At 41.0% G+C, this 14,165-nt stretch overlaps 1 protein-coding gene across 5 annotated transcripts in view; it reads right to left on the reverse strand.

Annotated features, from left to right (window-relative positions):
* SEMA6A (semaphorin 6A) overlaps positions 1-14,165 on the reverse strand; it is a 223,238-nt gene that overhangs the window by 113,747 nt on the left and 95,326 nt on the right. For all 5 annotated transcript variants that reach the window (XM_063964176.1, XM_063964175.1, XM_063964174.1 and 2 more), the window contains exons 4-6: positions 11,944-12,004; positions 6,415-6,477; positions 4,231-4,332 (exon numbers count right to left, since the gene is read on the reverse strand). In XM_063964176.1, coding sequence (XP_063820246.1) covers positions 4,231-4,332; positions 6,415-6,477; positions 11,944-12,004 — 226 coding nt within the window. The remainder of the gene's footprint in view (positions 1-4,230; positions 4,333-6,414; positions 6,478-11,943; positions 12,005-14,165) is intronic.

A 14,165-nucleotide genomic window follows, 5' to 3' on the forward strand; every position in this document is an offset into this window, starting at 1 on the left:
GATAAAAGCAAAGTGAGACAGTTGGGTAGAGTTACTAAACGTTCTCAAAATGAATAGTGGAGGTTTAGCCTTTAGCAACCAATCAGATTTTAGCTATTACTCTATTGCATTTTAGAAAATGAAAGGCAGAATCTGATTGGTCGATACAGACAACACCTCCACTTGTCTGTTTTTGATGTTTTAGTAAATCTACTATGGATGGTGTAATGTTTAGCATTACTGCCTCACAGAACTGGGTCATGGTTTGATTCCCACCATGGCCCTAACTATGTGGAGTTTATATATTCTCCTTGTACTTGCATGGGTATTCTTTGGGTACTCCGGTTTCCTACCACACTCAAAAAATATACTGGTAGGCTAATTGGCTCCTGACAAAAATGAACCCTAGTATGTAAAGTGTATGCGCGGATATGGGCAGACTAGATGGGCCAAGTGGTTCTTATCTGCCATCAAATTCCATGTTTCTATGATCAGAGTCAGAATCAGCTTTACTGGCCAGGTAAACTAGGAATTTGTCTTCAGTTTGCTATACAACGGCCAAGTAGGTAACATATAAGCAGGTGGGGGGGGGGTGGGGGAGGCAAGTAAAGTCAGACAGATAGGTATACTATAGGGACACAAGTGAGTTACATGTACGTCTAGTCAGTAAATGTTCTTGAGTTCAGCAAGCGGACCGCTTGCACTCCAGTGAATCCAAAGGCTCCTGGGAATTTTGCAGGACACACATGCTGGAAACTTTAGGATAACATATAGCATCTCTACTATTCTGTAAATTTGAATGTAATCCATCTCACAAAAACATTCACCGGTGAACCTGACATAAATCAAAAACTGCTTAAGGTTCGTGAGAAACAACCTTGCTTGCCATACCAGGCAGCAATTAACTTTTTAACTCATATGTTATGAAGCTTTCATCATTCAGCTGAGGACCTGTCATCATTTGTTTCCTGTCATGAATCTCCACTGTCCGGCCTTTCAGAAAGCAATTACTTTTCTAGGCAGCACAATTAGACTGGGGTTTGAAAGTGTCAGAAACAAGAATATAAGCAGGGTTTATACTACGATGGGAGCACCACAATGTCTGATGGCCATCTGCATTTTCACTTTGCAGCCCAAGTAGAGGCTCTATCGGCTGTTCTTGAGTCAAAGGTTGATGAAGTGCCATCTGCAAAGCTAGGAGAACAGACAGGAAGAACACAGGTGTCCCTGTTAACGTGTGTGAGTTGCCCCTACATATCCCACTTGTGGTTCAGATGACATGGGCAGCAGGTGATGAAATCAGCAGAGGCTAGAGATTATTGTAAGGAAACAGCTGTGGGAAAGGATGAGATAGGTCATTTGTATTCTGTAAATTATGCTGCCAAGATAGAAAAAAAATCTTCCAAAAAGAAGACAGTACAGCAAAAGAGCAGGAACGACTTATTGGGATTAGCTAGAAGCATTAATTGTAACGAAGGAGAATGAAGCGGTGACAAGGGGAGTGAGGGGAGTCACTGCTTGGCACAGTTATTGGAATGCCAGCTGCAACCCGTTCCCGCTACAAGCAGAGAATGGTGCAGACAAGAAAATATGATTTGATAACATATCACCATTGCTTCCCCACACATAGTAACAGAGGGGTGAAAAAAGCCTGAAACTATTTATTAAATGACTTGACTAATGACTGTGTCCATGGTTATCTTACTGTCCTTATGTACTTGAGAACTAATAAAATGGTATTATTGTAGAATAAAATATTACCAATATCAGAAAACATACCGATGTTATTATTTAGCACAAACTCCCACTCTCTGCACCTCTCCGATAACAGGAAAATATACATTTTAAAGAGATAGCAATTTTTTTGTTCATAAGATATTTTTATATTGTACTTTTTTTCTTCTTCATTTTTTTCACAATATGATAAAGAAATCCCCCAGAAATTCCCTCAATATAGCAAGAAATTCAACTAACATTGATCACATTAAGAAATTACAACAAACAATAAATTCAAATCAAAATTCTAATGTGTTTTCAGGGAGAGAGGTGGTAGCTGTAAGAATCAGCAATGCTGTGGTAAACAATAGGCGGCTGACCCTACAGCTATGGTTGATTATCAGAGAAACAGACAGGGCCCAAGAATCCATTTATTTTCCAAGGCCTGCAGTAGTAAAAAGACAGAAGGAGTCATAACAAATTCCAGCACACAAACCCAGGTGTGCTTCTCCAACAGCACTCGCAGTTATCTGCAAGGCTGGAGAATCATACTCAGCAGATACTTGTCTTAGCTGCTTTTATATTGAACGACAGGTCATTGCAAGTGCATGTACAATAAATAAATAAATAAATAAATACAAGTTACAACTTTCTATAAAGCCATTTGGTAACTTCAGCAAAATGAAACGAATGTACTTGCTACAAAATAGTTGATTGGACATGTTACACTATACAACTGTAATAATGCGGGCTCAATAACATTGTCCTTAATCTAGCTATGGGTTCTTAACATCTGACATTTATTTGTTGTTGCATCTTGGAATGGTTTGTGCTTACCCAGGAGCAATCAGTTCGTAAGCAGGGATATTAAATATGTGTCTGCGGTACGCACTGATATAATATAGGCACTAAATGTACAACATATGCTAAAGTATATCTAGCAAAAAGAAAAGAGAGTTTCTCATCTTTACATTCAGTCCCAGGTGGTTATTCAGAGTCCTCAATCAGGCAGAGGCGGTCGCGGGGTGGGCGACGCTCCATTCCAGGGAGGAGACGGAGCGTTGCGGGGGCGGGGCAACCCAAACGGTGGGCGGTGCAGTGCAAACGGGGACGTATCGGGGTGTGGTTGCGGCGGCTGTGTGACGTCACATGCACCGGACGCGACAGGTAAGATGGTGCCGGGACTCATCTTTAGTTTCTGCTGACAAGCGATCGCAATTTCTGCTTGATGAAGGGGGGGGGGGGGGGGGGGGCACCGGTCAGTATGCTGGCTGGCCTTGCCCAGTGATGGGCGGCCCCCAGCTTGCGACCAAAAGGATAGCAAATTCTGCTGAAAATTCATGTTTCCAACCACAGGAAACGCAGGCGACTTTTCGGCAACCCCAACTACAGCCATGATACTCCTGCATTTCCTGTTTCATTCCCCCCACCGTTGCATCGCCGTCCCCGAACACCCACTGCCTGTCAACCATTTTGCAATCGCATCCTTTATGCGATCACATAATGAAAGCACGTGCAATGTGGCCACGGCGTGTGCGCAGACAGACAAGGAGCAGCCAACTGCAATTTTCTCAAGACTGCGTCCATCTCTGAACAGCCCCCCTAGTACTGAACAGCTTGAACAGCCCCCCGTAGTAACCAGTGTAAAGCATGTGCTAAAAAGACAGGAAAAGAATAAACACCAGTTGCAGTCTGCTTTACATACTGTATTTACTTGCTTTCTTTTCAATATATAAAATCTATATTTTTTATTTTTTTTCTAGAAATATGCTGCACAATGGCCAACACTTTCTGCACATCCACGGTGTGTCATGTTGTGAGATTTTAACATTCTAATAACTTGTTGTGATTTTGGTGTATTGATTTATGAAGAGCATTGGCAGCGCAGCTGAAACCACCGTGGGATTTATTTACTGAGCAGCGTTTTTTTAACTTGCCAATTTATTGTGATTTTGCCAGTGGGATTTAAATAGGTAAGACAAGGTGTGTGGGTGTGAAAATATACTCAACACAACGGGTTTTGCCTGCTCAGTATATAAACCTATTGATGTGGTGTGCTTTGATGAACCACCCAGTGCATTTCAATGTACACATCTATTCTCTGCTCTCAGGTGATGTCTAGACAATCTAGTGAGCCCATGTGTGAGATTAGTCAGAAAAATATAAAACAGCACCCTGGGCAAAGCTGTAAATAGTCCAACCTCCTGTTACTACAGGACCATCTCTTAATTAAATAAACCCTTTTCATTTTTATCCTAAAATTGTGGTTGGTTTCAGTTAATAATGACAAGTGAGGAGACATTAATCCTTTTGCTCCACAATAAGCAAGATAGAAAGAAAGCTGGTCTGCGTCAGTAACACAGGAAGCTGATAAATGTGTCCTAATTAAAGTATATACTGAGACGCTTCATAAATCCACTTGCTTTATGAAAACATAGGGATAACTATGCAGACAGAGGTGAACATTGCCACCAAGGAAGATACATCATAACTCAGGCACACTGTATATTTTTTAGAAAACAAAATAATACTCACCCTATAATTTCTACAGGAAGGATTGAAAGCATTAGTTCCACAGACAAACAATGTTTCTTCATCCCTCTTTAGTAAAACTTTAATAAAGTTATGACATTCATCCTGCAGAGGAGATAGGTACAATGATCATTTAGACAATGTAAAGTAGTATATAACACCCTACAGGTACAACTAGATTATTTGCACCATCATTTCTATCCTTAACAATCTACACTACCCTTACTTCATTCCATAAAAACTAGTATAATTTACCGTAATTCAATCTCACCAGGTCTAACCAACCATTATCATATCCCACTTACTCTACCCACATTGATAACACCCCACCTAGTCTAACTCACCATGGTTCCATCCCAGCTAGCCTATCCAACCATAATTCCATCCGACCTATTCTGCCCACATTGACTACATCCCACCCAGTCTAGCCAACCATGATTTCATTCCTCTAGTCTAACCCACCATGATTATATCCCCCAAGACTTATTCGCCATGGTTCCACCCCACCTAGTTTAACCAACCATGATTACATTCCAACTAGTGTAACCCACCATGATTACATTCCAACTAGTCTAACCCACCATGATTACATCCCACAAGACTAACTCACCATAATTCCATCCCACTTACTCTAAGCCACCATGAATCTATCCTACTTAGTCTTACCAATCATGTTTGCATCTCACCTATCCTACCCACAATGATTCCATATCACCATGATTCCATCCCATCTAGTCTACCCCATGATGATTACATACCACGATTCCATCCCACCAACTCTATTTAGTCTACCTCACCAAGTCTTTTTCTGTATTCTAGCCACAATCATTATATGCCACTACATTTATAAGCCATTTGTCTACCTTGTCATTCTACCCTATGTTGCTGATTATATCCTGCTTATTCTACCATAACTTACTATACTCTGTAATGTTGATATCCTGCCTATTCTGCACAGTACTCATTTGATCCTGTCTTATCTACACTAATATGATATGTCCTTCATAAATTATACTACCATGGCTTTTTTCATGAAATATAGAATGCTTAGTTTAATTTACTGTACATTTACATGAAAATGAACTTTTATCTTAAAAATGAATCTGCCACCCAAAACATAAAATGTGCCTTTTTTGCCAGTAACATTATAAATTAACGGAACAACTGCACTATAGTTAATATTTTGGAGCAAGTAATCCTGATTTTCACCTTTTTTACCATTTTCTTCTTCTAGCTTCACACTTTTTGATTATTGTAAAAATCCTTACCCACTTTCAGCTGTGTCCTCATACATCTAGTGTGTAAACGCCATATGGCGATAGAACCCGGCGTGAGTGAGACGCTCTGAGAGATGTAGTGTACTGTCTTTTTCTTCCAATTTTGGGGAATATGTAATGGGGTCTGAGTTTGCCGGAGGTGCGGAATGACGGCCGATCTCAGACATTTTTTTAAAGCGGTAATCAATTACAAGGCATGGTTTTGCCTTGTAAAAGATTGCCACTTTAAAAAAACATCTGCAATCGGCCGGCATCCCGCCCCCCGCAAACTCGGACCCTATTACATATGCCCCCGCTGTGTCTTATTTGCATCATAGACGCAGCAAAACACCACTCAGTGTACTACAGATGCCAGGCTGCGACTTTAACCACACACAAATTCGTTTTAAACATACAAATGCACATTTTATTTTATTTGGCCGAATTGCCCGGGCCGATTCGCCTGGGACCTCGCACGCTGAGATGGGCTATTTGGCGTGACTGAAGCCGCATAGTATTAAGGACACTTCTATATCTATCTTTAAAACACTCCAAAGATAGTTTTTGCTGCAGTAGAATGGTCTTTCATCTTAAACATTTTCTATGGATGTTAATAGAAAGACTGACTATATATATTGTTTCTACACATTAATCTGGGTTCTCATTTTTAAAAAGGTCAGTTGTTTAATTTTTGATTATATCACATTCAGCTGTTTGCAAGAGCTAATGCCATTCCTAGATTCTTATAAAGAATTCATTTTAACAGTAAACAAGCAACTGTTCTGCAATTTAAAGCCTCTGAGTTAATTGAAAAAGCAATTACCGCTGTAGCAGCGTGTGTCGTGATCCATAGCACATCTCAGCCAGTGACCACAGATAACCGTCTAAAGGGTAACCCTTGGTGTCAGCATAAGAAATGGAAACTGCCTACCTTATGCTTTCCTTTCATTCTGCAGGTGTCTACATCTGGCTGCTTAGATTTCCATGTCAGTTTCTGCAAAGATCAGAGAGAAAAAAATCAATTACGGCCCTCAGGGCAATGATGTTTGGATTTTTAATGTCAGAGTTGAATTCAGGAGACAAGCCATGTAATATATGTTTTTGTTATGCAGCAGTCCTCTTTTAATTAATTGTCACTTATTTAAAGCGTAATATAATGTAATGTTTAACTTAATACGTCCAATGTGTCCTTTTAGACAGGTGCACGGTCACTTAGGCAATTCCGCTGTGCAAGGATGGGTGACTTCTTGATTCCCTGTCCATACAGACGAACAGAAATCTAATTGTATTCTCTCTTTACTCTGTACTAGGATAAGACATATTTACTGATCTAGATGTGTGTGTCAGTTATAACAGACTATTGCAGATGCAAGATCTATAAACGTCAAGCCGCACAGCACCGAAAGTGGAATAACAATGAAGAAAGGCACAGGATTGACATACAATGTTGTTTCCTATATCAAGAGAAATGCTTATTACAGTTCCCCTAGTTGTTCAGTTCACCATAGGCATAACAATATGCTAATGAAGCATGCAGCTCTTGTAGGCCTTATAGAAATCCCTGGGTAGAGTTTCACACCATCTGCATAATAAGATTGAATGTAGCACATAGTTGAAGAAGGAGACACTCAGCATTCCAAAGGCCGATTCCAGGCTCTTTGAAGTAAGCTATGTCGTTAGCACAGAGTAAGACACATAAGCATATTTGGGAGGTTATAAAGACTATTTAGCTGAATACGGCACACACAGTATCTCCAAAACTTGAGAACAGTACATGGGAGTGTAAATTTGTATACTTGTGTGCACATCGGTGGTCATTCCGAGTTGTTCGCTCGTTGCCGATTTTCGCTATGCTGCGATTTGTTGCTAAATGCGCATGCGCATGGTACGCAGTGCGCATGCGCTTAGTTATTTAACTAAAAACTTAGCAGTTTTGCTGTTGTTCGTGCGGCGCTTTTCAGTCACTCTGCTGATCGGTGAGTGATTGACAGGAAAGGGGCGTTTCTGGGTGGTAACGGAGCGTTTTCCAGGAGTGTGCTAAAAAACGCAGGCGTGTCAGGCAAAAACGCAGGAGTGTCTGGAGAAACGGGGGAGTGGCTGACCGAACGCAGGGCGTGTTTGTGACATCAAACCAGGAACTAAACGGACTGAGCTGATCGCAATCTAGGAGTAGGTCTGGAGCTACTCAGAAACTGCTTGAAAATTTTTAGTAGCAATTCTGTTAATCTTTCAATCGCTAATCTGCTAAAATAAGATACACTCCCAGTGGGCGGCGGCCTAGTGTTTGCAATGCTGCTAAAAGCAGCTAGCGAGCGAGCAACTCGGAATGACCACCATCATTCTTAGGCAAATAATGAATCATAACCTTGCTTCACTTGAATGTTGGGTTGGGATCCTAACAGTTGTATTTTTGTATTTTATCACCCCATTTGAAGCCTAGTACACACTAAACGAGTTCCCACCACCGTCGATATTAACGGCGGCGGGGACTCGGCAGTGTGTCGGCAATTGCAAGTGCACACTTGCTGATGCCAGCGGGGAAAGGATTGATGGCCTTTGGGTGCGGGGGGGGGGGGGGGGGGGACGATAACCATGCTGTACTCTCGTTAACGAGGACCTCCATGTTCAGACGACGGGGGGAGGGAGGGTCTTTAACGACACTAAGTGTACACACTGGACGAGATTGTAAAATATCTCTCTCAGATTGGCCCTTCTGAGCAAGATCTTTTACTTTCTCGTCTAGTGTGTATGGGGCTTTAGTATTGCCAGAATTGTCTGCTAGAGATTATCCATCTATGGTCAGCACTCAGCAGATTTGAACCTCTTCACTTCTCTTTTATTTTTTGTAGTGAACAAACTGGACATCACCTTAGTTCTCCTTGAGGTCCAAAGAACTCTCAACATTTCTTCCTTGCACCATAATTTAAAAGTATGGCTTGGGTTCATCTTCTGATTGCCACGTGTAAAGACTGAGAAAACCCTAGTTTTGTATGTCTCTGTACTTTAATATATTGTGCTGAGTTGTTATATATCTTTGTATTATGGCTGCATGCTACAGATGTGATTTTTTTTCAGCCCAGACAGTGTTCACCATCTATTTGCATTGAACTAATAGCTAAATGACATACTGTAGTTATAGTAAGAACCAAAACATCCATTCCATTCTCTGCTCTAATTTTCAGACGGAGGTATGTTAATGTTTTTTTCCATGTCTAATTTTAAGCAGCATGAGAGGCAATTACAGGTAAAATCTCACTTAGTCACCATGGGCAATAAAATCTTTATGCAAAGAAAGGGAAGATCATCCTGTCTGCCCTATGCAAATAAAACCACATGCAAAGTAGTGTATAATCTGTTAAATACTACTGGCGACTTTGTTAAGCTAGCAATAGGGATCTGTTTCTATTATCTTGTTCCTTCTTTACGCATTTCCTTTTAAGTAGCTGGTAACTAACTTTTTCTTCTCGGGGTTGACTTGGGACATATTAATATAAATGATGTAACACACTAAAGCGATAGCAGTAAGGGTGTGGATCATAGGGTCGACCGTAACTAGGTCGACAGTCATTAGGCTGATCACTATTGGTTGACAGTGACTAGGTCGACATGGTCATTAGGTCAACATGAAAAAAGGTCGATATAAGCTTCTTCTTTTTTTTTAAAATGATGTTGTTTTCTTAGTTAAGTGAGCGGGAACCCCAATTAGTGCACCGTGTCCCCTTGCACGGCTCGCCATGCATCGGCCAAGGTGCCTCGCTCTGCTACCGTTGCACTCGACACAGGTTACTATTACCAATCATAGACCACGTGGATCGTAAAGTATGAAAAAGTTCAAAAAATGAAGAAAAAAAAGTGAAAAACTCATGTCAACCTTTTCATGTGACAACCCTTGCCATGCTGACCTAGTGACCATGTCGACCTAATGACCATGTCGACCTAATGCATGTCGACCAATAGTGGTCGACCTTACTAGTGTCAACATAAGTGTTGTCGACCTAAAGGCCGGGTACCAGCAGTAATCACTTCAAGCCAAACATTAGAAAAGGAGAACATGTCCTGTAGAGCTTGCAATCTACCAATTTCTTAGGGGTGTCCTCATGCTCATGTTGTTTCCTAATTCATGGTACAATACATTGAAAATAATGATACAAGATCTCATATTAGTAATACTGTATAACATTTTCTTTTTTATCTATCTCTCTACTTTCATGGCAAATCCACCACAATGCCAGCTGCAATCTATGCAAAGAAGCGAGAGGTGACATGGCAGAAGTTTAAAAGAGCAAGGTAAGCTTTTCAGGGGAACCCATACTTACCTACTCTCCCAGAACATTGAGGAGACTCTAAAAATACTTTTGGAGGGGTACATGACCCTCCTGTATCCCACTAATTTCCTATTAAAATAGGAAGGACATGGAGCATAATGCCCTGTTTTGCGGGTCCATAAGCAGCAGTGGCACCCTATACCCCCTCATTTTAGGCCCACATAAGAAGAGAGACACGTTGGGCAATCACCTGTATTTCCCCATAGGGACTATCCCAGAGGGGAAAAAAAATAAACATCGGCAGGTATACAATAACGCTGGTGAGAGGAATGAAAAGCTAATTACAATAGTTCATTTAATTTAAAATCATTAACAAATGACAAATCTTGATGTTTCAAATTGAAGCCATACTGTACGTGCATACTGGTAGCACTAAATGACTTTAAGTAATCCTATGATAATCATTTTAGAATCGTATAACAAGCCAAAATCTAGTCTTTTTTGAATTCTTCATGATGCAAATATGTATGTATGTGTGCCAGCTCTTAGAATTCAGTAGATAATAAAAGTCGATAGCACATCAGTAAATAAAAGCATTGCACTAAAGCAGTCGCTTATTAACAGCAATACAAAACATTGCTAAAATGGCTGTTTGTGTTTTAAGTAAATGTTAAAGCGTAATGCAATTGCATAACTCAGCTGGCTGAGAGCCATTTGATGGATAATCCGAAAGGGATTCTGAAACATTTCCATGAAGAGAACATACTGCACAGGATAAATCCCTACAAATTCCTGTGTTTCATTTTATATTTTAATCATTCTCAAATGTGCTTTGTCATCCCAATGTCTGATGGTCAAAGATGTAGGGAAAAGACTCCTACGGGGTTATGAATTAGATATTAAATTGCATATACTTTTTTTTTTCATTTATATTATATTACAGCAAAAGACATTACATATATATTGGAGAGAGAAGATCGCCATAATAATAAGTGAGATGAAAAGATAGAGGGGGAGATGTACTAAGCCTTGCAGAGTGATAAAGTGGAGAGATAAAGTAACAGCCAATCTGCTCCTAACTGCAATGTTACAGGCTGTGTTTGCAAAGTGACAGTTAAGAGCTGATTGGTTGTTACTTTCTCCTTCTCCCAGGCTTAGAACATTTGCCCCAGAATGAGAGGAAGAAATAAAGGACTATGGGGTTGATGTGTCAAGCAGTGAAACGAGTGGAGAAGTGGACCAGTGGAGATGTTGCCCATAGCAACCACTCAGTTTTTACTTTGCATTTTATAGAATGTACTTTATACAAAGTAAAAGCTGAGCGGTTGCTATGGGTAAAATCTCCACTGGTCCACTTCTCCACTCTGTTCATGGGTGGTCTTCAGGTTGCCGGATGTCGGGATCCCAGCGCACAGTATACCAGCGCCGGAATCCCGACAGTCGGCATACCAACACTTTTTCTCCCTCTTGTAGGTCCACGACCCCCCTGGAGGGAGAATAGATAGCGTGGCGCGCGTAGCGCGCCACCGTGCCCGCAGCGAGCCCGCAAGGGCTCATCTGCGCTCGCCTCGCTGTCGGTATGCCGGCAGTCAGGCTTCCGGCGCTGGTATGCTGGTCGCTGGGAGCCCGGCCGCCGGCATACCCTACTACACCCCTGTTCACTGCTTAATACATCATCACCTTTGAAAGTTCAGAATATTTGAATTGCGACTATCACAAAGTTTATAGTGAAAGTTATCAAACTTTACCTACTCCTGTGTACACTCACACAAACAACCTTAAGGGTCTATTTACTAATCCTCGGAGAGAGATAAAGTACCAGCCAATCAGCTCCTCGCTGCCATGTTACAGTTGTTTGAGTAATGGCAGTAGCTGGTTGGTTGGTTGGTTGGTTGGTTGGTTGGTTAATACTTTGGGGTCTACATACTAAGCCGTGGAGAGTGATAAAGTGGACAGAGATTAAGTACCAAGCAAGCAGCTCCTAACTGTCATTTTTCAAACACAGCCAGTATCACTGCAGTTAGGAGCTGATTGGCTGTTACAATTAGTAGTGAGTGAGTGGGCTGGATATGTTACCTATGTATGTCTTCCAGCAAAAACAATAGCCTCTGCCCTACTGTATGGTTTGATACCTATAGATGTAGCCCGTTACATGAAGTGGCTGTACAGTATAAATACACATAGCTATTACTCACTTTGCTGAAATAGATTTCTTCTGTGTGCGAAGCGTCCATGTCTATTGTATAGATGTGGTCCCTGGAAAAAAAAAAAACATATGACAATACCTGTTTTATTGGACCACTATTATATTTTTAGATTTTAGCACATATACTGTACATATCACTGCATAGAATGTAACTGGAATTATAGGCAGAGAACAGCGGTAACCAACATTTAGTGAGACAGACTAGCAAAATTGTATTACAAGAACTGATAGGACGACTTTACAGTGCACCTTCCACTAACATACACACTTTGTGCCTCATGCCTCAGAGTACTGTTCCAAGCTCTAATCATTATTATTATTATTAATTATTTATAAGAAGACACAAGGCTTCTGTAGTACCATACAAGAGGATAAAACTGACAACAGGATACATAAAAACAGACTAATACAGACAATATATAAATACATTTACATATGGGGCAGATGTACTAAGTCTTGGAGTGTGATAAAGTGGGGAGAGAGAAACTTCCAACTAATCAGCTCCTGTTATTTTTCAATCGCAGCCTGCAACATGGCAGTTTGGAGCAGACTGGCTGGTACTTTGGTATCCGGTCTATAGATCTACATTAAAAAGGTCTACAGTCAAAAGGTCGACAACGAATGGTCGACAGGGTCAAAATGTCGACAGTCAAAAGGTCGATGGGTCAAAATGTCAACATGGTCAAAAGGTCGACAGTCAAAAGTTCAACAGGGTCAGAAGGTCGACACGTGTTTTTTAGGCTTTTAAAATTTTTCCAACTTCTGCTGCATTTACTATCCATGTCACAAACTATTACCTTTAGGTAACCTTGTAGTGAGCGAAGCGGAACGGAGCGAGCCATTGAGCCCGAAGCGTGGCGAGCAAAGCGAGCCCGTGAGGGGACGCATTTCATCAAATGGACTGGACTATCCATGTCACAAACTATCACCATTAGTAACCTTGTGGTGAGCGAAGCGGAATGGAGCGAGCCACCGCACCTGAAGTGTGGCGAGCGACGTATTTCAACACATTGGGGTCAAAAAAAATATAAAAACACAAAACAACCAAAAAAATGTTTTGTGTGACGACCTTTTGACCCTTTCGACCTTGTCTTTCAACCTTTTGACCCTGTCGTCTTTTTGACTGTCGACCTTTTACTGTCAACCTAATAACTGATCTTTTTAATGTCTATCTTCTGTATCACAACCTGGTACTTTATCTCTCTCCACTTCATCACTCTCCAAGGCTCAGAACATCTGCCCCAGATACATAATTACATTAGGCAGCATAAATAATAATTATGTAAAGAAGACAAAGGGAAGAGGGACCGTGGTCATATGAGCTGACAGGCTGAATATTGATTCACCCTGGAAAATGGCTGCCTCCACTGTGTGTTGGCATTTGCTACACCACAGCATGATGTTTTGAACAGCAATTCCAAAATGCTACAGTAAACCAGGAGAATTAAAGACACTATGTAACATAGCAGGCCTGAAAAATATCGCTGAAGAATGTGTGGCTAGTTAGTAATACACAGTTCTGTGCAATAAGTGCTTAGAGAGGGTTTCTGTTCATTTGTTTTCCACATTTCATCAGAAATCCAGTGTAGAAAAGATTGGTAAATGTGTACTGCAATGAATAGCTGTCATTCAAAATTTCATTTTTTCGCTCTTGACATAACAGGGTCTATTCTTTGTTGCAGACACCATAAGGTCAGATATTAGCAGGGTCAAGCTGGGTTCTCCTGGACCACATGCTTTAGATTAGGAAAGCGTGAACCTTGACGAATTACAGTAGAGACCCCACTGTGACTGAAGAGAATTACAGCAGAGAGACTCCGCTGTGACACTACACAGTGTGTGCGACAAAGTATTTGTATATGTATACTATGGACATTAAACAATTGAATGCAGATGTCTCCTCCTCCCCAGTAATAAGGCTATGCTGTATCTCTAATATGAGCTGTAGAGATCTGACAGGAGATGTAACAAGGAGAAATGTTGCAGCAGTGCTACCAGACACTTTCTAAATGAGCTTTTTCTTGGACTGACTGGCCACTGAGGATCCACGATGATTAACAAGAAAGGGCTGTATTGCTTTTATAATGGTACATATATGCAGTATGTTATATAAACCAAGCTAAATACCCCAAATTGCTAGCATTCTCCACCACATGAAACAATCTGGGGTATTTAGCTCGGTAAAGTGTCTAGTGGTACAGTCACTAGGCA

Source organism: Pseudophryne corroboree, chromosome 1 (assembly GCF_028390025.1).
Source record: "Pseudophryne corroboree isolate aPseCor3 chromosome 1, aPseCor3.hap2, whole genome shotgun sequence".
NCBI lineage: Eukaryota > Metazoa > Chordata > Amphibia > Anura > Myobatrachidae > Pseudophryne > Pseudophryne corroboree.